This window comes from Mesitornis unicolor, unplaced genomic scaffold (genome assembly GCF_000695765.1).
Source record: "Mesitornis unicolor isolate BGI_N332 unplaced genomic scaffold, ASM69576v1 scaffold5678, whole genome shotgun sequence".
NCBI classification, from domain to species: Eukaryota; Metazoa; Chordata; class Aves; order Mesitornithiformes; family Mesitornithidae; genus Mesitornis; species Mesitornis unicolor.
Genome location: NW_010201028.1, coordinates 14,665 through 37,736, shown reverse-complemented (window position 1 = coordinate 37,736; position 23,072 = coordinate 14,665). Strand labels below are relative to the sequence as shown.

General features: G+C 36.2%; 1 protein-coding gene across 1 annotated transcript in view; it reads right to left on the bottom strand.

Annotated features, from left to right (window-relative positions):
- The window catches only part of SH3YL1 (SH3 and SYLF domain containing 1), a 34,561-nt gene that overhangs the window by 8,559 nt on the left and 2,930 nt on the right, over positions 1-23,072 (bottom strand). The window contains exons 5-9 of the mRNA XM_010189923.1: positions 20,444-20,556; positions 17,957-18,085; positions 17,375-17,519; positions 16,622-16,694; positions 15,857-15,913 (exon numbers count right to left, since the gene is read on the bottom strand). Of these exons, the coding sequence (XP_010188225.1) occupies positions 15,857-15,913; positions 16,622-16,694; positions 17,375-17,519; positions 17,957-18,085; positions 20,444-20,556 (517 nt within the window). The remainder of the gene's footprint in view (positions 1-15,856; positions 15,914-16,621; positions 16,695-17,374; positions 17,520-17,956; positions 18,086-20,443; positions 20,557-23,072) is intronic.

Here is a 23,072-nt window from a genome sequence, read left to right as displayed (position 1 = left end):
GAGACTATCAGAACAGATTTTTTATGAGGAGGTATCGATGAATAATGAAATCAGCAAAGAAAAAATGGAAGGGGAAGGAGAGCAGAGAACACTGGAGGAACTGGAAGCCACAAAAAGCTGAGGTACATGAATGGGAGAGGTACCAGTGAACTAACAGAGCCGTTCTTTTAGCTGAAGGCTGAGCTGAACCAAAGCCACAGAATAGGTGATAAAGCTAGATAACACATAGCTGTGGGGTCAAATGCATTTAGAAGAATGATAATGAAGTTACAAAAATTAACAATGAAGACAGAGAAAGCAAAATAAAGGGTATGTATACATAATTTAAAGAAATTTCAACATAGAGACATATACATTTTGAATATAAATGGATGTATTCCAAATCCCAGAACTCTAAATCCAGAGCCATATTAGAATTCAGTATAATACAATATTGAACACAGATGTTACTCATTAGTTTGACGATCAGTAATCCAATAAAAAGTCATCAGTTCTATCAACTGTTTTAATATTAGTAGGTTCTGAAAGGCGAGAAGTGTCTGTGTACAATAATGGAGCCTTTTCCAAGGTTACCAAAGACAAAAAAAAGGAAGCTAGGAAACAGAAGACCAAAGGGATGCAAAATTAGGAAGGAAAATAAAGATGTCTTTGTGATTACTGCCTTTATCGGTTCCCTGAGCATAAGAAGAAATACCAGCACATGAATTAAATGGTGCAGCTATTTCAAAAATTCTAAGGAAACAGGCCTAAAACTGACCTGTTGATATTAATTTATACAACAGTTAAGAACAGCATTAATCAGGTTGAAGTCAAAGCATGGTGTGGTGGACCACCAATATGCAGAGAGAAATAGGATGGCGTGTTGTCTGATATAATGCTGATTCTTCAGCGCTCTCTTCTCCAAAGAATTGTGAAGCTGAAACTACCAGCAGTGCCAGTGATACAGCACCTTTATCCACAATGAGGCAATTCTGATGACTCGATTATGTGTGATCAGACATACTGGGGAGTATCTACCTTTTACTGCATCTAAACCTACCCCCTTGGTTACCATTATATTTTATGTTAATGTAAAACAGTAGCTATGAAAATAACTTACAAAGTCATGTCCTACGGAGACTTGATTTCTTAGATGAATTGTGTCAGGGATAGTCAAAGCAGCATTAGAAAGGAACTGAGAGGGAGTGTGTGAAAGAAAGATGAAGACTTGGTGCTAGATTTTTGAGGAAACCACTAATTATTCCTACGTGCCAGTTTCCTGCAAGATGTTCAAACCTTTAATTTTAAGGATCTCGGGCCTTACATCTCTACTACATTTTGTAATTGCTTTTAAGTAGGAGTTTTAAAACAAGAATGAATACTAGTTTTAAATTCAAGATATATGAATTAACAGTGGTTTTGATCATAATTCTAATGAGTCACACTGATGAGTTAGAAAAAAAAGAAACAATTGAAGACATACTTTGTTACTGTTCTAAAAGACAATCCTAGAAATAGTTCAGTCGTTGGAAAGCATGCACATATGCAATTGAACTTGTCTCCTTAGAAACAAAACAATGGAAACTATTTCATTTATGTTATTATAGCAATCAGAAATGCACAGAATACCACTGAGAACACAGAAAATGTACTCTAGGATGTAAAGAAATAAAGCTACGAAAATACATAATTGTGTGTTTATTACTAACTACACGCACACATACAACAAAAAACCCCTCACTTGTTACAACTAAATTTTTTCACTCAGAGTCTGAAAAGCTATCAAAATGATAAAAACTGCAAAAGAAAACAGTACTCCATTATTGAAATGGAAAATATATGGCTTGCAATGGATGTGACTATGTTTGAATATTTCCTCAAATTTAAAAACCTCTTTCATGTATTATTTAATTCCTTTATTTAAAAGGGCCGGCTCATTTTACATGCTAGAACGTAAATAGAGAAAAAAATACTTTCACAGTGAGGCTATAAAGTATTATAACAACACTGCCTCAAAATATCCACTTTATGACCATTGCAATAAAAATACATGATAGATACAGTTTCCGATTCCACATGACTTTTGGAAAATTGGCATCTTGGAGATTAAGACCTCATTAGATACAGTTCACTGGATACATCGTAATGCTTTATGGTTGCAGAAGTTTAATGTAATTAGTAGTCCAGGCTTTGATGAGATTTGAATTCTGAGGCTTTATTATTCATAAGCAGTTTCTAACAAATATTGTTTAGCCTCCAAACAGGGGCTCAGACCCACAAAGGTGATGTTAAGTTCATGTTCACAGCTAGGGTGCACAAAAATTGTGAGATTACTGAATTACCCAGGTTGCAATGTGATGATAAGCAGAAAAAAAGTACTTTATAATGTTAAGATTCACTTACTGGGCAATGCTCATTCTCAGGCTTTATCATTCACTATGTCTGGCAATATGCCTAAAGCAGCAGCATCTTTGGAACGTGACAACTGGTCTGCGTTTAAAGACTTAAGATGGAGGTGAGGTAAGGAAAGTCAAAGAAAAGCTGAAAGGAAGTGCCATAAGAGTTATCACACAGAGAAAAAGAGGGCAGTAAACTAAAAGATGTCATGGCTTTCTTTTCAAGAAGAAACATCAGCCAGTGGCAGTGAGGAAAAGGGAGTAAAGCAGAAGCATATTGTAGTGTCTTATACACTGGGACACTGTGAAGAAATTAACTTTCCAGGTCCTGCATGGCAACAAAATATTACATGCGCTAATGCTGACTTAGAAAAGTCATCTAGGTGATCCTGCTCTGGCAGGTGGGTTGGACTGGATGATCTTTCGAGGTCCCTACCAACTCCTAATATTCTGTGATTCTGTGAAAAGTCTCCACGCAACTCTCATTCAGAAATAAAAATCGTAGCTTAACTGTATCCCAAATACTAGAAGTCATGAAAATAATTTTAGTTTTTGAATCACACCAGTACACAGACCAGTTCTTTTTTCAAACTAATGTGCTTAATTTTCCATGTTCTTAGATCACACCTCTCAGCCTTTAATCTAAGATGAAAGGGTTTTATCTCAGCTTCTAGAGCAGAACAAACATATAGCTGCTTATAAATTTCATTTTAGTTGTTTTCTGGACAAATTACAAACCAAATGTTTGTTCAATATTGTACGAGAAATCTCAAATGTCCTATCCACGTGAAACTACTAATTTCCTTAATGGACTTTTTAGTCTTGTTTTTTAAATGTAGAGTCACCTCAAAAAACCCTCAGCATGCACAGAACAACCACCTCAGATCTCACTGAACAGATGTTTGGTAAGGTCTAAATATGCACAGTAGATTTGACATTTTATATCTACAGGTACTAACCTGCTATAATCAGATATAAGAATAAATCTTTCTGCACAGATACTTGAAGTATGTCATATGTCACCATTGATCCAATTAATCTCCAATAATGTTCATCTGTTCAAAGGTCAGGGGACATGACATTCAGCAAATCAAGCTCAGAACAAATAATCTCTTGCCTTAGCTGTTGTTTTTGCCACTAACTATGGCTCATTTTGGGTAAGTAAACAAAACCACTTATCTTTCTCTACTTTCTGAAAAAAAGCTTCTTAAGATTCTCAAAATATTTATATTCAACACTGAAATCTGAAAACAATTCTTTCTTCATAATTAAGAAAACAAGGATGGACTTTCTGGGGTAACTGAGCTTCACTGACAACGGAGTAGAGCAGTACCCTTTAAGTGCCCACACAAATGCCTACTCGTGCAGTCACACAAACCTGCTCTGAAGAGGAAGGGCATGCACCAGTTGCTTTTCTCTATCTACAAATCACTTGCAGGCAAAGAAGTGCTCTATATGCAGAAAATCTGATGTCTGTCTTGTTACAGCAGCTGCAGATATAAGGCAACTTCAAAACATTCAAAGTACCTTGGATAACATCAAGGAAGGCCTGTACCATTCCAGGAGCTACACTCCTTAATACCTCTCAGTACTAAATGTACACCCCGGTCCTGGAAAGGAGTGCAAAACCAAATGTTATGCTCTCTTCCACTTCCAAACCTTGTTTTCTGAATTAGTTTCAAAGCTATATGTTATGTATTACTTCAATTAGGCACTTTGTCCAGGTTTCCAGCATTACAAAGCCCTCCAGTTGATTTCTGGAATAACTTAGTAACAAATGTTCTCCATTAACAAAGAAACAGTGGCTGGAAAAAAACCCCCAAACTATTCCATGTTTAATATTTGTTGTTAAAGACAGTGCAAAGGAAATCTAGCCACAGACGTTCCATACAAGGTACACCATCCTCAATTTTGCTCCAAATCCTCAACAGATAAGAAATTAATCATCAGCTGCAAATCTGTATGCATGGAATGGAGGTAATTATATACACTTTTATAAAAGACTCACAAAACCCAGAAAAAGGCACAAGTTATTTTTGATCTCTTCCACACAAAGCAGCTTCCATGTCACCAACTTGTGTCAATACCAAACAATGTCACATGCTGGTTTCATTGGTGGTTGAAACAGACCTGACTATATTTAAAGTTACTGTGCAAATTAAACTCATTCAGTATGAAACATGTTTCACTGTTTTGAGCTTCTGGCCTACTAGAGAACATGCTGGCTCATCATCTTCATCTGCTGATGGAATGCTTTCTATCTTTGTTTCAGCACACTCAGCTTTTGCATTAAAGAAATGCCTTTTTTGTCAAGCATCTGTGGATGTATTTGATAGTGAGGATATAAAAAAATCCAACTCCTGCTTGCAAGAGTCAGTTCCATAACAGTACTGTTGCTGATTACTTTTTGGATTTTTCTGACTTTTCAAAAATAATTTAAATTTTCGTTCAAACTAAAACTGTCAAATAAACATTGATACCAATGTCAAGTGCTTTACTATGTTCAAGACTACATAAATGCAAATAATGCCTGTGCTGAAATCATACTGCAAAAGCTGAGATGCAATGCTAAGCATAAACTTAATATTCTGAAAAGTACTGTAACCAGAACTGAGCACGGTTTTATTCATGTCAAATTGGCAATTAAGGAACGATTTATGGCTCTTTCATTATACGGACAAGCTTCTCCTTGTTTCCTCTACACATACTAAGTTAACATCTCAACCTGAATACACTGTCTCTGCATTTTGCTTCTCAAATCTCTGTACGGCGAGATTCAAAAGTTCTGCTAATGTGTTATTGGCACATGACCTAATTCACTTGATATGAATCTTAGCTTTTTACCTCAGTCTAGGAAACAACTTAAAGCCTCAAAAAAAGTAGTAAGTCCAACTTAATTCTATAAAATTTCTCGCAGTTTCTTAGGGTAATCTTCTGTGAAATACTGATCGAAAATTCTTTTCAGCCTTGCCTGGAGAAAAACTCTGTGCTGGTTCGAAAAAATGGTTAAAAATAATGAAATTATATGAGACAAAGAGGTATCTCATACGGAAACATACAAATTAATATTATTGTACAAGGCTTCATTTGAAGTGCTGTTGACAATCCTCATCACCAATGTTTAAAATCAGATTAGGAACAGGATGACCAGGAACAGAAAGCCTGTTTTCAAGGGGAAATGAAAATGAGCTTCATGGAATAAAACTCAGATGAAAGAGGTTACTACTACCAGGCAAAGGAATAAGACAGAGAAGTACTTTAGCTAAAGAACAGGAAAGCATGAGACAAAACTGACTTAACCTTGGGAAGAATAAATTTAGATGAAAAGCAGAAAGAAGTTTTAAGTCATTACAAAAGATTCAGAAACTGCTTTCTGTAAAAAAAGGCTAGTATCTCGTAGCTATCACTACAAAGTCTACAATTTTCATGATAATGTACTTATGCAAACACCTACAATATATAGAGAAGCCTTGTTAACTTTAGTTAGGTTAAAGGGCTCAGGAGCTGTTGAAATCTCTGCTAGGATTTATTCTTGCCACAATCCCCTGTTCTCATTGCTGTTATGTTACTTTATCACCAGTACAGCCATTATTAACTCTACCTATACCACGGGCTCCATCAGCTTATAACGTCAAAATGTATTCAACAGATCTTCCTTTCCTCTGCCAATGGTGACCCAAGCAATTGTAGTTTCACTTTCAGTATCCTATAGTACAATCCTCTACCACTTGATCACAGTGTAAACTAGTAGGAGAAAGACAGATACCTCTACTTCATCACAGGACAACTTCAGTAAGAGCTAGAAACAGCACAGACCCAAGAACAAGAGCCTGATCAGCGCAGACTCTGCAACTTACAACATGTACTCTCATGAGGCTGAAGCATCTTGGACTGCCACCATCACCCACCTATGTTCAAATTATGCTTCTCACGCTAGCACAGTCAGCCTTTGCTGAAGAGTCATTACATCAGCCTGGCCAAAAAGTACACAGTTAGAATAGTTCATGAAATGAAACAGCAAACAGTTCTGCCATTTTCCAGTTGAAATTTAAGAATGGTATTGATAATATTTTTCATATGTTTATGAATATGATGCAATGTTACGTATACTTCTAAGTCAAGTGAAATATTAGATGTGTAGATGCTCCTTCAAAGGAAAAAGCTTATAGTAACCACATTTTTGGAAAAAAAAATAAAAATCCCTTAGGATGAGGAAATTCTGCCTTGCAGATGGGATTCAGCCACTAACTCCAGTTTGCCTGATATGCAACAATCATGAAAGCAGATGTTTCTCCCCCAGCAGTGCCTCCAAACTTTCTCTACTGATCTACACCCAGCTGTACCATTAATCTCACAATCTTCCTCATCCTTCTGCAGCAGTTGATAAATAGCAGAACTGGTGAAAACATTAAGAGAGAGAGTCTGAACCTTATGGCAGGGACCAATACATGACATTGTGTACCACAGTAATTTTTACCCTTTTATTTTTCCTTACAGAAGAGTTTTCTATTTGTTATTTTTAATCTTCTTTTGACACCTTCCTTGCTATATAGCAAAGGATCTGCTAAGAACACAAACGTGCACTACTGAAAGGAAAGGAGGAAGAGGGGTGCAAGTGTCAGAGTCTATGAAAAAATTAATACTTCACTTCCTTTCCACAAGAGTAGAGGTCACCTCCAGTTGAGAAAGAAACAATTGGGGAAAAGGGTATGTGAAGGCTACCTAAAATAGCAGTAAATTTTTTATGAGAATGAGAAATGGAATATAACCCAGGGAAGCCTCAATGAAATCCTTGTCAGAACTCCCCATGAACAGCTAAGAAGTGTGCTGAAACGGTATCTTCTCGTAAAAGCGAGAAGCATTATCACATCATTTCTAGAACAGTTGTTTGTCATACTAAATTAGTTTATATTGGCGTTTGATTTATTGATTTATTTTTTGTAAGGCCTCCTATTTCTTATTCAGGAACTGACAGTTTTTCCACACAATGTGAATGACCTACTTGGTTCAATCAGCAATATCCAGTTGGCTGATCTGCATGACGTAATGCTGAACTAGCACACCCAAGGTAGACACAGGACCCCCAGGTCCCTCCATGACAGAGAACACATCACTCTCTGAGTGTATTTTAAAGTGCTTCTTCTATCAGGGTAAAAACTAATGAATTCCCAAGGAAAGGAAAGTATTATCAGAGTCTTCCTGTCGCACTTTGAATGAAGTAGATGTTCAGTATCTTTCCAGGAACAGATACGCAGCATTTCCTCTCACCTCCTTCCTGCCACTCACTACAGATAAGGGGAGTGTTGGGGACTATGTAGAAGACAGGATGCTCTCAAACATGAAGTTTTCAGATGTCGTGAAGTTTTTTGTTCCTGCTATCAAGATGGATCTGTAAAGTGTCACCCTACCATTACCACAAAAAGATCTCTATTTCTTAGATCAGTGTTAGCTTTCATCTCAAGTCAATCAAACACAGGGCATTTTGCTGCAGTCTGGATAGAGATCCCATATATCTATCACTTCCTTGAGGTATTTAGAAGTCCTGTTTGGCTATTATTAGTATTAATGAAGTAGAATCTCCAATACTCCAAAAGCCTTTGGGCTTTTCTAAACAGATAAATAGAAAGAAAAGCAGTTTAAACTTGCCTTTGTCCTACTACTTGAACAATGCAGAAAGAAAACACTATCTAATGCAGTACATAGCTTTGAAACAACTTTTAAAGCATATATTTCACAAATACGCGAAAACATTAAGCTGCATGCTTGACAAAGGCTTCAGACAAAAGACTTTAACCTATACCATTTAACATTTGTACGTTCACATGAACAATTTCACATTTTAACTGCTGTGAATCAGAATAATCACTTTAATGGTGCTTTACACTTAAAAAATAAGCAGAGATTGCACTGATATTTTCCTATGATTTTGCTCCAGTTCCCTAATTTTTATTACAAGCCATTAAAAAATGCCAAGAAAAAAATATTGTTTCCCATGTCAGTATACCTGGTTCATATTTAGCATGACAGCTCTTTGCCAATGCATGCACACATCAGAAGGACCCCAGTTTCATCCTATCACATCTGACCTCAATCTCTCTGTGCCTTGTTGTATTTTGAGTTAGCTGATTATATGCAGCAAGTTATTTATTTCAGTATGACTGGGGAAGTCCTGCATACTACATGTTTTCCTCTCAGCTTGCCACAACATAAGCCATAAGCAGCTTGATTATCTGACTTACTACATCTACTAGGATCGTACTATTACTATTGTGAAAGTGAATCAGGGATAAAAATAGTCTCAAAAATAATTTCCTGGGATTTCCTGGTTTTGGTTAGTATTAAGAAAGAGCTCATAATAGCAAGAAAATTAATACTGTGGGCGACCACCAGATGGATGTTTTATTTTTCCGGTAACTAAATATAAACATGTCACAAGCCTTGCCACAAAAAAACCACAAAAATAGACCAAGCTTAGTTAAAACTCTTAAACACAAATGAAAATAAAAGGTACTTTAGTTACTTTCCAAGGGCTTAACTACTTCATGTTTACTAAATTAGTAGACAATGTCACAAGGATTATGTCAGATACATATCTCACTCTGTAGAAATTTTCTAAAACAAATATCTGTTAGTCACACTGAGCTGTCATTGATTTTTCAGTTTATAATCTGCTAGAGTTCCTCTTCAAAGTATAGTATAGAAGGAACAGATTACTGCACAGCTTGATGAGGGTTCTTTCTTCTAATGTCAAATAGTTCTACTTGATCCTACAGCAAATCTCTGCCTTTCTTGGAAAATAGAGTAATTCATGAACTGAAGAATGAAAAGTGGCTTTTTTCCAGTTCCAAATGCACAGCACACATCCACAACACCTAATGTAATATGCACATATCTGATTTTATCTGAGTTTGTTATTTTAATTATTTCATCCAGTTTTCAGTTAATTATGGAAATCAGAATCTTTTATTCCCCATAAAAAATGTCTACTCCACTTCCCCATGAAGACACACAATAGGATAACAATTTCATTAATTAGTTAACTTCTTTATCTACAAGAAGTAACAACACAGAAATACCACAGAAAAATATGGGAAATTCAATTGAAAGAACAGCTTCCTTTAACAGCACTCCATCAGGTGGAGCAGATTATTCTGTTTACCTGCGAGTTCTCATACCTCATTAATGAATAGACTTTTTAAAGTGTACAGTCTAATGTCCATGAAAATGACTCAGGGTCAACATTTCAGAAATATCAGACAGTCTGAGTGACAAAAATAAATCATGTCTCCATAGATGATTGCATTACCAGTTCAACAGTAAAATGCATTTTTCCTCTCATTGTGAGCTATGGAGTCCTCATTCGTCCTTAAAAACAACAAGGTTTGGATTCTTTCTCCCTTCTAGGTCTATGTAGATAGCATGGTACAAAGAAAACATTTTATAATATTACTTAACTAAAAGTTAAAAGATTCTGATTAATTTTTAACTACAATTTGAGTTGCCAAATGAACCTTCAGAATGATGACACTATTTTAACTCATCGTGAACCAGAATAGATAGAAAGAAGCAAAACCTGCAATATTGTCAATATTCTAGAAAGACAGACGTTTAAGCATATATGCTTTCTGACAACAAAGGAAAAGCAAAAATTCAGGTATTGTGCTGGGGAAAAAAATTAGCCTGAGACCACATCGGTACCTGATTTTTATTGGCTCCAAAATTTATGAAATACTTTTACTTCACTATTGTGTTTTGTCTTAATTACAATAAAAATGCCCAAGTCAAAAGTCGCTCATCAAGAGACTTGGATACTCTACATTTCTTTATAGTGTAGGTGTCGCAATTCTTTTCGTCAGTGGGTATTTCTAAATGTGGAACTTCATCACAGACAGAAAGAGCTGTATGTTAGATTTCCAGCTAAATTTGAGTTGTTCCACAACAGTACTAGTTTTGTTAAAACTAAGTTGAGAAGCATATCTGAAAAAGAAAGCCATTGCTTCAATATACATTTAGAAAAGCAAGCCTATTTCAAAGTTGCAAGCATGTGAGTGATGCTCTCTTTCAGTAGCTCTAACTAAAAATTCCACTGTTCCACTACAGTGTGTTTAAACAAGCTCAGCAGTACATGTAATTAGGGGTAATTAATGCAGAGACACCTAGAATGGTGTCTACATTCCAGGTTATAGTTTGTTTTTCCCCTGAATTTGATCAGTATTTTCCTACAAGGTAGTAGCTCTAAAAATAACAAGATCATAAGCCAGATGGAAACTGAACTGCAGAACAGGAATGCAAGTAAAATAAGTGAAACAGGAGGTGAAGTCAAAAGTGAAAATTATGCTATTGCCTTCAGAGAGGTGCAAAATATATTTTTAAAGCTTTTTTACCTCAGAAGGAGTCTATGAATTCTTAGTCCATATAATTGTGGTGACTTAGTTAACACATTTTTAACTGGCCATAAAAACCCAATAATGTACTAACAAAAAGTTATTCCCATACAGACCCCTCAAGTTTCCTTGACAAAATACATTTCAGGAGGCATGAAAATCTGTCTTGGAATTCTCACAGCAAATAGATTGTCATAGATCTACTGAACCATCTGGCATTCATAGATTACTGAAAGAAACATTGAGATAATATCTGAAATTATAGATAACTGGGCCAGACCTGATTCCTGGAGAACCATAACCATGAAAAGCAGCATCTCTGAGAGGGATTTAATTAACATAAACCAAGTTCACCACAACATAATGGTACTACCTAATCAAAAAGGGTTGATATTGTCTCAACTGTTTTAACATAGAGTAGCAATATGTAAGAAGGGTAAAACAAATAAATAACATAAGGACTGGTGTTTAGTCCAAATTCATTAAGGCTTTTAGGACCCCAAATCTTATTGATCTCAGTGAGCTCACATCTCAGAAATTGCTATTTGTAGCATTATTTTAAATTTGAGAGGAAAGAGAAAGTGACTTATGACAAAGAGCTCATCAATCTGTTCAGCAATCAAAAGAAAGATCAAGGAAGATCAAAAGGTGTCTCAAAGGGAACAAGAGGGGAACAAAAAAAAAAGCCTCTGTGTAGGAAAGGGCTCTTTAATATAGTGAAGAAAGCCACAACAAACATCATTGTCTAAAAGATGCAGACAAATTCAGATGAGAAGGTATGAATTTTTAACAATGAGGTTGACAAATCACTCAAACCATCGTTGACAGGTTTTTTTTTAGCTTCTTAAAAACAGTGAAAAATTTCTCATCTGCCTCCGAGTCTTCATCAGTAGGCTTGACAGAGCACTTCTTTCAGTATAAAAGAATATAAATATATGCCTAACAAGGCAGCAACAATCTGTTAATATTTTCATATTATTTTCAAAGTGAAAAGTTTCTGCTGAAAAAACTAGTTACAAGTCATACTTTTAAAAAAAAAGTTTGTAATCAAGTTTGGGTGTGATGATGTTATGCATAATAGTCTTAAGAGTTCAATGTCTGCAGATAGATTATTTAGTCAGCTCAAAAATCAAAAGATGAGGGCATACATTTTCCTCAAGACAAAATTAAATTCACAAATATTTAGTTCAAATACTTGTGGACGGTAAGAAAACAATGTTTCTGAGAGAAAGCTAAAAAAACCCTTGAACATTTAGGCTTTACAGGCACAAGTTCTTAGGAGTTTCTTAAGCAAGCCCTATGACTGCTTGAAACATGCAAACAGCATCATCACTTTCTCCTAATCGTGACAAAACACACTATTACAAAGAGAACTGCGTCTGTGTTTATAATGAGCATTTTGTCTTACAATATTGTAGCCATAGACCCACACTCCTGTTCATAAATATTCCTGAAAGGGAACACTTTACCGAGCAAAGGCAGAATGAAACACTAAGCAAATACGCATTTTTGAGGCCAGAGAATCCTCTGAAGCCCAGGATTATTTTTGATAATTGGAAATGAATATTATAAGAAAAATGTTTTGAAGGAATAAGTTTTTGCATTTTCATCCCCATTCCTGCCTCAAGTCTGTTTCCTGATCGTTTCAGCATCTTGGCAATTTTAAATGATTCTTTACCAAACATGTGAACCAGTCCTTTTCTGATTAGGTGAGCTGAAGAAAAAGTGAAAAAATATCTGACTTCTGATTTTGAACAAATTGCCAATTCTCACCAACATCCACTTTAACCCAGCTCCTGCTTTTACTACCAGATTGCTTCTTCTGCTGCTACCAGTTCAGTTGGTAAGCCACATCACTGCAACATTTTCAGAGTTGTATAGTATTCAGCAGAATGTTAGGATAGACAAATAAGTCAAGTAACCACTTATCTACAGTTCTGGATACTTTCTGCTCCATGACAGAACCTCAAGCAGAAATAACTAGAAATCATAACACTAGTGAAAAACTTCAGATTAGGTATTCTGGAGCGACAAACTATCAACAAAGTGCATCTAAAAAAACCCGTCTTAATAAAATAAACTCCTGAGCCTACAATGCCCAAGTAGTCCACTAAAGAACCACAGAACATTTACATTAACAGATGTGGTACAGAACTCCACAGAAACCTTCTATCCAGCAAAAGTAAAGATAGATGGTGGTAATAAAGCTTGGAAGGATCAGTCAGCCCTTTTATTAGATTAGGCAACATAAAGGAGACAAGTAGAAAAATGACGCTGCAAATTCCTAATTCTAGTAACGGAGGAGGCATGAACTTTCATACTCATAAGTAAATCTAATTTCTTTATCTGAATAGTCTCCAGAAAAATATCTACTATAGAAACTTCATACTACTACTTAATCACAATAAGAGTATCAGTTACTAGTTTGTTGGGGTTTTTGTTTGTTTGTTTTCTATAGATTTGTAAAAGGTCTCTTGAAATTATTATTTTCTTAGAAGAAAATACGTGATATTTCCAAGTTTCTGGAAACATTTTAAAGCATTACTGAGCCTCATTTTACAACTAAATGCATTACCTTAAGTACTATTCAGTTACATGAAAACAATCTACTTGTATCTGAGTTCAAGTATCACATTATCAATTAGGAAAACATGTTTTTCATTTAACATTCTTCTTGCATTTGAAATAGGTTATATTACATTACTTACCTAGATAATTCAGGTCCACATAAAATAATTAAAAATGTTACATACACAAGTCTAGCTCTTCCATCTAATGAGAAGAATTAACGTTTCTACTACTGTTGTATCTGCTGCAAAACCAAAGCCTCATAAGACAATGCCAACCTCTGTCCTCCCTACCTAAATGCAAGTCCTTACTATTGGCAATCCAGACAAGCTTGTTGCTCCCCTGTACCAGCTGTTATACCCAAAATGTACCTTCCTAGAGATTAGCTTCATGCACTCTTCTATTAGTTATCTAAGAACTTTTTTTTTTAAAGAAAGGCGCAAAAAATATTGAACATTTTTTTCAGATCACTGTAGAACATCCGTTGCAACAACTAATCCTGCAATAAAGATTGGCTGGTATGAGCTATAGCTGCTAGGCAGCTCTGCTGAAATCATCTGGACTATAAACAGGCAGGAAGAGATTACTGACAGGAGGCATGGCCTAAAGACTCCTTCTGTTCCATCACCCAGCATTAATACACCCTCTGTTACTAATATGAAAGGGACTGCAAATCTTTCCAAGCCTCTCATCCATATATACCATAGCCTACAATATTGAGACACTCAAGGGAAATAACTTCAACCTTGATTTTTCCCTGTGATAAGAACAATTCTTTAGCCTTTAGAATCACATAATACTTCTGTAGATTCAGATAGCATTTGAACTGTTACCTATGGAAATACAATCTGCAATAGAAAGCAATATATACCATGCCAAGCTTGTAAGGTAAAAAATGTACCCCGAGACATGATTTCTTGCAGGAAGTGTCATTTACACAAGATCCTACAGCTTCTTGCACTCCTCAAAGATAAGCTTGTGTATTTCTAGAAATTGTTAGGAATCCTCAGTAGTAGACTGATTGAGTCTAAAAGTTGATTTCAAAAGCCATCAACAGATGGTTCTGGAAGATTTTTATCTTGCCACTTGCACCTGAATGGAAGAATACAGCAAATCCCTTCAATGTTGCAAATGTGCACGCAAATTTTTCCAACTGCTTTACAAGCCTCTTCTCAGTTGGTCAGGGATTTTAAAACTTTCCCAGTCTTAAAACGACCAGAAGACCAATGTTTTCTTTCCTTTTGGATGACAGCTACTGAGTACAGATCACTGGAGCCATCATTCTTTTCCTGGTGAAGCCCTACTACACAATAGCAAAGTTTGATTCTCAGGAAGTCTCTGATCTGCAGAAGTCACATCAACAGCTCCGCTTAAGATCCTCCTATGTTGGTCCCCTTAACAGACAGCATAAAGACAATGACACATATAATTTATCTTGATTTTTAGAGAAAATCTCTAATTACATGAACCAAGAAATGATAAATACAATCATCATTTTGGCCTTCACAAAACAGAGTTTAAATATTGTGTTAAATCACAGTACTCCACCTCAAATTGACTTTTCACTGTGATCTATTATCAAGTTTTATTTTAGCTCCATTTACAGAAGTAAAAAAAAGAATAAATTCTTTTCAAGTGGCCCTTGCAATATGTGAAAATGAGTGTACATATTCACGTATAACCTACTTATATATATGTACTACAGAACACCTTGGTCTTGGTTTTGATCTCTAGCACAGATCACGAAAATCCTTATTAATCAAATGGACAATGTATTTCAAGGGAGAAATTATTTATTTCACTGACTCTGAAGCAGCTAACAGTCTTTACCTGTGAGAGATGAGATTCCTGGTGGGAGAGAATATTATAGCACTTTTATAACATATAACCACTTTCGCAATAAGTTTTATTCCTAACATATCACAAGTTTCCAGATGATGGGTCCCACAGTTCAAGAGTTACACTGCAAATACTACAGAGCAAGATTCTTCAGTTAGAGCTGAAACTGCTTTAAACTTAAGAGAATCAGAACGACGACGAAGTAGTATTGTTGCAGTGTAAACTCAACTCAGTACAAAAACCTCAAGGACTATAACTGCAATGGAAATCTGCAATTATACCAGCAGAATCAGATATGACCCATGGAAGAACTTTTTCATTAAAACAGGAGTTATAGTGCCTTGCATAAGGACTTAGACACAAGCTTGTTATATCAGCTTTCTTTTCACTTCAATTAGGTGGTAATGTAAAACAGTTTTAGTACTTTCACTGCATTTCTCACCGAGTAAAGCAAAATAACTTTTGCTGTTCAGAAAAAGTATTTGGTTGTGTGAATGAAAAGCCAGGCAATAAGATTCACATTTATTAAGTATTTTCAGGAGACCATACGATACCTGAATTTCATTTTAACACACGGACTATAAAGAAAAATATGTATGGTTAGATATTGTTAGAGGTCTTTCAAAGTACTTTTAGGACTTCTCAGATTCCACACTGCATTAACAAAGTATTTGTAAGCTTAGTACTTACCCACAGAGGCATAATCATTTGGAAGTTCAGGATAAAGTTTGTTTGTATTCTTTTTAGCTGAAAGGGAAAATAAAGTAGCAAGTTACACAATATATGAACATATATTGTTATATTTCATACACTACTTTTCTAATACATGTTCAATAGTTCTAAAACTATTGCAGTTATCTAAGGAACAGTACAGAATAAAGAAATAAGAACTTTGCCTTATACCCTTGTCCAGAAAAATAAATCAAGTTAACAACAGGAGCTGCATGGTAAAGGCTCACTTTCAATGAGAGCACTTTGGTAGACAGACTGTTATAGAGCCAAAACTCACCCTCCTCTGCTCTACTGTAAGACCTCTAACTATTAAAACATAATGACAACCTACAAGAGAAACTAAGTTTTCTATGAAACAGAAGTTTCTAGTAGGATTGTTCTTTTTACTAAGAAGTTTCATTGTACCGTGGGGCTTCTACATATCCAATAAACATGAATGCTTCCTTTGAACTATTACATGCTTCTGTAACTATATGAACACTATTTCTATAGCAAATCTGTCATACAGAAAAGGTTTGTTAATATAAAACAGAAAAACAAAACCTTTGCCCGTATTGCTCATGGCAGTATCCCAATGTGCTTTCTGTGTCTGTCCAAGGAAGAGTATTAACAAAATATTTTCATAGAGACAGCTACTACTATAATAACTGCGTAACATTCATTAGCTTTAATGCTCTAATTTTATATCAAGAATAAATTAAACATTATCAAAACATTTTTAACCTGGTGGTGTTGGTCTAACAGAGGGTTTAGGTGGCTCTGGTCTCGATGATGCTCTAGCAGATGGGTCATTTACCTAAAACATACAAATTTTTAGAAAAAGTTGCATCAAACCTGTAAGTAGATCGTAACTTCAAGGCCTAGAGGTATGCCAAGTTACACTGAAAGAAACCCCTAGCATTCTTTCTCAAATGAAACTGTATTAACTCCAGAAACGCATTAAAGAACTAGTGACCTACCCATTACTCTAAAGCAATTCACCATGGGTTTAACAAAGATGAAAATAAATGTCAACCAGTAACATCAACACCTACAAGAAAACATCTTCTACAGTCCTTACTATTATATTGTAAATGTAGTTGTTTGAATGGAGGACTGAAAAAGTAGAAAAATGAAGAGTATCCACATCAAGCTTGGTATGCTCATTATTTGCAGATTAACTTGATTAGGAATAATTGAACAAACTTTTCTAATCATCACCTCAGATTTGAACATGCACTATCATAAAAATAAGGATACACTTTGTTACTTTTGAGGATACAAAGCAAAACCAGCAACGTTCTTGTTCAGAAGAGCCTACCAGGGCAATATTTAAACTAATGTATTAGTTGCATGCAGTACCTGCAATGTCTTACGCGTTTTAAACATCCAGTAGAGAAGTTAAGAATGCCACACAAACATCAGCATTACCACTGACTGGGAACAGAAAAAGCCTATGTGAAAAAGAGGTGCACAAACCCTTCTTTGTTCCCTTACAGCTTTTCCTGGATTATTTTTTTGCTCTTCATTTTCATATACTTCAGTGAAGGATGCTAGAGTTTCATAAAGATCTTCTGCTTGAGCAGGAAAAGGCACATCACCAAGTAAGATGGCACTAGCACGGATATCCTGCCCATAAAACCTGATACAAAAGAAAAGATGCCAAGTAATTGATCATTATTACATTTCAATGTCTAGATAAATGTATCATTTCCCCAGGACAAGGTTTTTTTTGCCTGAGATAGTAATAGGTAAGTGATGTCCCTGCCTTCATCTCAACCATGAGTTAGTCACCATATTTTTTCTCCTTCCATCCTGTTGAGGAGGAAGAATGAGAGAGCTGCCTGGCTGGCATCTGGTGGCTAGCCAAGGTCAACCCACCACAGACATATCTCTAAACATTCAGCATTATCTCAATACTCATTGCAAGATGTCTAAATTGAAGAAACCCTTGTCCCTCAAGAAACTCTAAACTCAGCACAGTAGGTTCTCAGAATAAACTTTTTCCAGATTGAATGTGTGCTAGTCCATTTTGTCACTATCCCTTCACTGAGTCTTCCAGATTGGCAGAGAACTCACTTGCGATTTGTTTCTTTCCTTTCAATCAAACAGGTTCCTTCCAGAGATACACCGGCAAACAGTCCTCGAGATTTGCAGTATGTATAGACAGCCGCAGAGCTTCTCAGGGCAACATCCCCTTCTAAGTTTCTAGAAGGAAAAAAAGTTTTGGTTGACAGTGTTGAATAGGGCTTTGCAACATGAACAGTAACTGTCTTTTTATTTCAATCCTACCAAAAGCCAGCAAGAATTTAACTTCCCTCTGTTATTACAAACTCTATTGAATATATTCAAGTGATTCAGACTTGAAATACATTTTCAGTTCTTTTTTCAGACAGGACCAAATACAGAGTAAGCTGTTTGATAAGGTTTCCTCTGAAGCACAGAAAGATGTTGCCCCACATGAATGCCTCACATTAGACCTCCTCATGCATTCAGAAGTCTAATAATGATTAATCCATGTTTTAATCATGTTTTAAAATGATCTGACTATGTTTGTGGTGACTTGAAATTCCATGCAATATATGCAAATACTCCTTGATTCTGTGATGCCCAAAACAGAACAAAACATTTCAAGTAAGGCCTTATCAGACGTCAGTGGAATGGGAAGATTAGATATTTTGTCCTACACAGGATCACGCAATTTTTTTTTTTTTGAAGACACCTCAGGCAGTCAGCCAGTCCAACTTCCTGCTCAAAATGTATACAGCATCAAATTGTACTGGCTTTGTCTAGCCAGTAAAGGGTGAGTGTCACAAGGATGGAGCCAGGCTCTTCTCGGTGACAAACAATGGTAAGACAAGGGGTAACAGACACAAACTGGAACACAGGAGGTTCCACTTAAATTTGAGAAGAAACTTCTTCTCAGTGAGGGTAACAGAGCACTGGAACAGGCTGCCCAGAGAGGTTGTGGAGTCTCCTTCTCTGGAGACATTCAAAACCCCCCTGCACGCCTTCCTGTGTAACCTCATCTAGGTGTTCCTGCTCCGGCAGGGGGATTGGACTAGATGATCTTTTGAGGTCCCTTCCAGTCCCTAACGTTCTGTGATTCTGTGAGATGGATTCCACAGACACTCTGAGCAACCTGTGTCAGTGCTCAGTTATGTTCACCAGCACCTTCTCAATACGGCAGCTACCCAGCCTGGCAGGCTCTGCCTACATTACTACAGAGGGTTCATCCAACCAAGGGTGCAGAATTTAGCATTTGTCCTTGTTTGATTTAATGAAGTTTCCTGGTGGATCTTTCCACTATAATGCTCTAAATGTCAGCCCTACCCTGAAGTGTATTGGCTGCACCCCCTGATTTGGTGTTATCCACAAACTTGAAGAGGGTATTTTGAAGGTGCTCCTCCAGGTCACTGACAAAAATATCAAGCAGGACAGGTTCCAGAAAAGTATTCTGAGGAATTCCACAGAAACCTGGTTTCTGAGTACAACATGAATCATCTACCACTGTTCTTCAAGCCTGATGATCCAGTTTTTCATCTATTTGTTGTTTGTCCCGCCCTGAAACCTAGGCCACAATGTCCCAGCTTGGATACAGAGATGCTGCAGGCCAGCACACTGAACCAGCAAGGAAGATGGTATTCACGGCTCTCCCCTGATCCATGGATCTCTCTCATCTGTTGAAAAGGCATCATCTTATCCTTATATATTGTCAGAAAAGGTTAAAAGCCATCAGTAAAGTCTTCATCGTGAAAAAAAAAAAAAAGGCATAAGGAGGCACATGTTCCATGAGCAGAGTCTCAGGCAACACGGCCTCGTAAGCCTGAAGAAGAGAAGACTTCAAGGGAACCTAACAGCAGCCTTCAAGTACCTATGAAGAGGCAATCAAGAATATAAACCAGACTCTTTATAGCAGTGTATGGTGGAAGGATAAAAAGCCATGGACAGAAATGTTTTGACTGGATATAAGGCATGAATTTTGACCATGAGGACAGCTGAAGAGTAAAGCAGGTTGCCCCAAGAGCCTAAGCAGCCTAATCTTTGGAGGTTTTCAAGACCCAACTGGAGTAAAGGCCTGAGCAACCTGATCTGAAATTGTAACAAACCTTGCTTTGAGCAGGAGATCAAAGTAGAGGTCTCATAAGGTTCCTTCCAAGTTAAATTATTCTGTGTTTATATAATTTCATCCTTCAAAGTAAGACGGCTTAACCACTTAAGGTTTAAAAGTAATTATTTGGTGTATTTTTAATCTGTTGTCAGGCAGATCTGTGGTGACACAAAGCACAGACCCATAGGCTGATGAAAATAATAGTTCAGTCAGTCACAGTAGCACCTCTGCTCTTTATTGAGTCTAGTCAAGCAGTCTCCTGTAAAAAAAGACTAGATCTCAGAACATCTTCCTTCTACCAATAAATGCCTTTATTAGAAAGGAGAGGGAAAAAAAAAGGAGAGAGAAAGAAAAAAGGAACAAGTGACTGAAAAGGTGAAGGTGTAACACTACAAGAACAATATGGTCTATTCCATAATTAATTCTATCACATACTAGGAAAATATTTTACTCACCTTCCCAGAGGTCCAATTGCCACAGTAAGATTTCCTCCAAGTGTAAGATTCCCTCCTTTGGCAAAAGCCTCTACTGCTCTTTCATGATTCAATATTATCACTAAGTCTGAAACCTGTAACATATCAAATGAAAGTACTATGTTTTTTAAGAATAAAGTTAGAATGCCATGGGAGAAGGATCTTCCATTTTGCAGGAAAACAGGAAGGAGTATCAAAGACATTCCCTCCCCTAAATGAAAACTAACTACGGATTTATCAAAGTATTAATCCAAGTGAGAATCTCTTGTTCTCTCTTTTTTCTTTCAAATGATTCTTTTGAAACAGTTTTCATTAAAAGTTGATTCTTTTTCTGCAAGGTATTTTGAAAGTAAAAGTCGTTTCACCTACTTTTAAAAATAAATTTGACTGATTTTTTTTTTTTCAAGTGGTCAGTGTGTGATAAACAGCTGTAACAGAAACCCTATTTTAATTCAAAATTTCACTAACAAATTTTTATTTCCTATGGCTTTTACAAACAATTATGAGGGCATTTTCACATGTGAAGAGAGATCAGATTAAGAAAATAATTTTGATTCTTCCATAATCAAATTAATAACAGCAAGGTAGAATTTAGTAAACATAAATTACAGTCCAAAGAATAAACAGCAAAAAGGATACAAGTTTTCCTGTTACTGACAAAAACTTAATTTTCTTCATGGAAAATTAGGGGTTTAATATATTAATATATATTAACTAATATATAATTTTTTAAGACTTGAATATATGAATGTAGCCAGTTTCTTCAAGAAACTATTAAGCCAAATAACTGAAGAGCTAGCAAAGTATTTTTGAAAGATTCAAATGCAAAACAACAAAAAAATGAAAAACCACTACTTTTAAATTACTTTATTTACCTGCCTTGTGACTCAAAATGCATGTATCAAAGAACTTCTACTATGATTTAAGTTGATGCCTATAACCCTCAGTACTGTAAAACTACAGCTCTCTTCAATTTATCAAATTTCAATAGAAGTTTCCTACAACTCTTTTCCCAAATGGGGAAGAATTTTAAATGAAGGTAAGAGCATTTCAAACACAAGCATGATCCTAAAAAGATCGCTCTATCTTACCCAAAAGCTCAGTAGACACACTAAACGTATTTAAAAGAAAATACTACAGTGGTACCAGTCTGCTCAGAGTAGATTACACTTTTGTAGCTCACTGTGCTGGATCATCTTTTCAACAGATCTCTTGAGTACCTAAGGACTACTGTGCCTCATCGCTCATCTAATGGACTTGACTGAAAGCCAGGTTCAAAAAAACTTTCAACTTACCCCAAATTCCAAAGTGACAGCAGGGAATACAAGAGGAAATACCAGATTATTTGCAAAACAAGGCTGGTCCAGAAGTATTATATGCAGTGTAAGAGAGGCCTATGTGATTAGCCCCTTAGTAACCACCACCCCCCTTCCCAAACAAAAGATGGCTGACACGAGCAGATCCAGGGATGGAGAGAGAATGTCATCCAGGATGCTGCTTCCTCTTCTTATCCATTAACAGGGGGAATTCACAGCTAAAGCTAAATGAATCCATAGTGAGAAAACCTTCAAGAAAAGTATTTCGATGATTTTTAAAATTTATTTTAAATTAATTATTTTAAATTAATTATTTTATTTGATGTACTGAGTTGTTTCACTTGGAAAAACATGCAACTACTATAACTTCTGAAGTCTGCGATAAAACTTCTGAAGTCTTCCTTCTTGTTGTTTAAAACCACTCACAAGTACCACAACAACTAAGGCAACTATAATCTCTTACAGGAATGAAATTCAACCACTTTCTACAAGGTATAAGTTCATATACCACTAAAAGAATGGTGAAATTGGAATCTGGGCTCCTAAGCCACTTAGGTATTTCTGAGTAGCATCTCCTCTCTAGAAGAAGTAAATAAGATTGTATTATAATAATGCCAGTAAGGAAACAGTATTCTGTAAGCTGACTAAAATTTCAAATGAAGGGCACAATATGGCTTAGAAAAAACATCCTCTCAGAAATAGCTTCTGTATCAAAATAATTTGAGTATTAATAGTAAATGGTTACATTATCTAAAATATCAGATGGAGATGATTAAAGGAAAAGTTTAATAGATTTTTCAAAGCATGTGAAGAGTCTGTTTCATTGTCATAAAAGCAAAAAAAACCCCAAAAAACTAACACACCAAACCAAAACCCCAACCCTGGGACTCAAGCTCAATGTTTTGTAATGCTTTCAGACTCTGCAGTCATGAAAACCAAAGAAAAACCTTTACAAAAATTAACAATTCTGTATTCACAGCATCCCTTAAGAAGTGTACAGTAATAATGTTCACATAGTGAATAAGAATACAATAAAATATTGATCCGCTGTTCATTATGTGAGTGCTGGCTGACTGGCTGTCAAGACAGAGATAGCTGATCAGTTGTAGAAGACACGCTGGGGGCTGGAGTGGACCACCCAGATCAGCTACGCATGGATTCTTCTGAGGAGCAGAATGCCCATAGCAAGAGATCTCGCTGGCAGCGTACTCTGTGACTTTGATTTTCTTTAGGCATCAGCAAAACTGAAGCTAAACAGAAAGAAAAGAGAAGGACAGGACTGAAGGGTGGGGTGG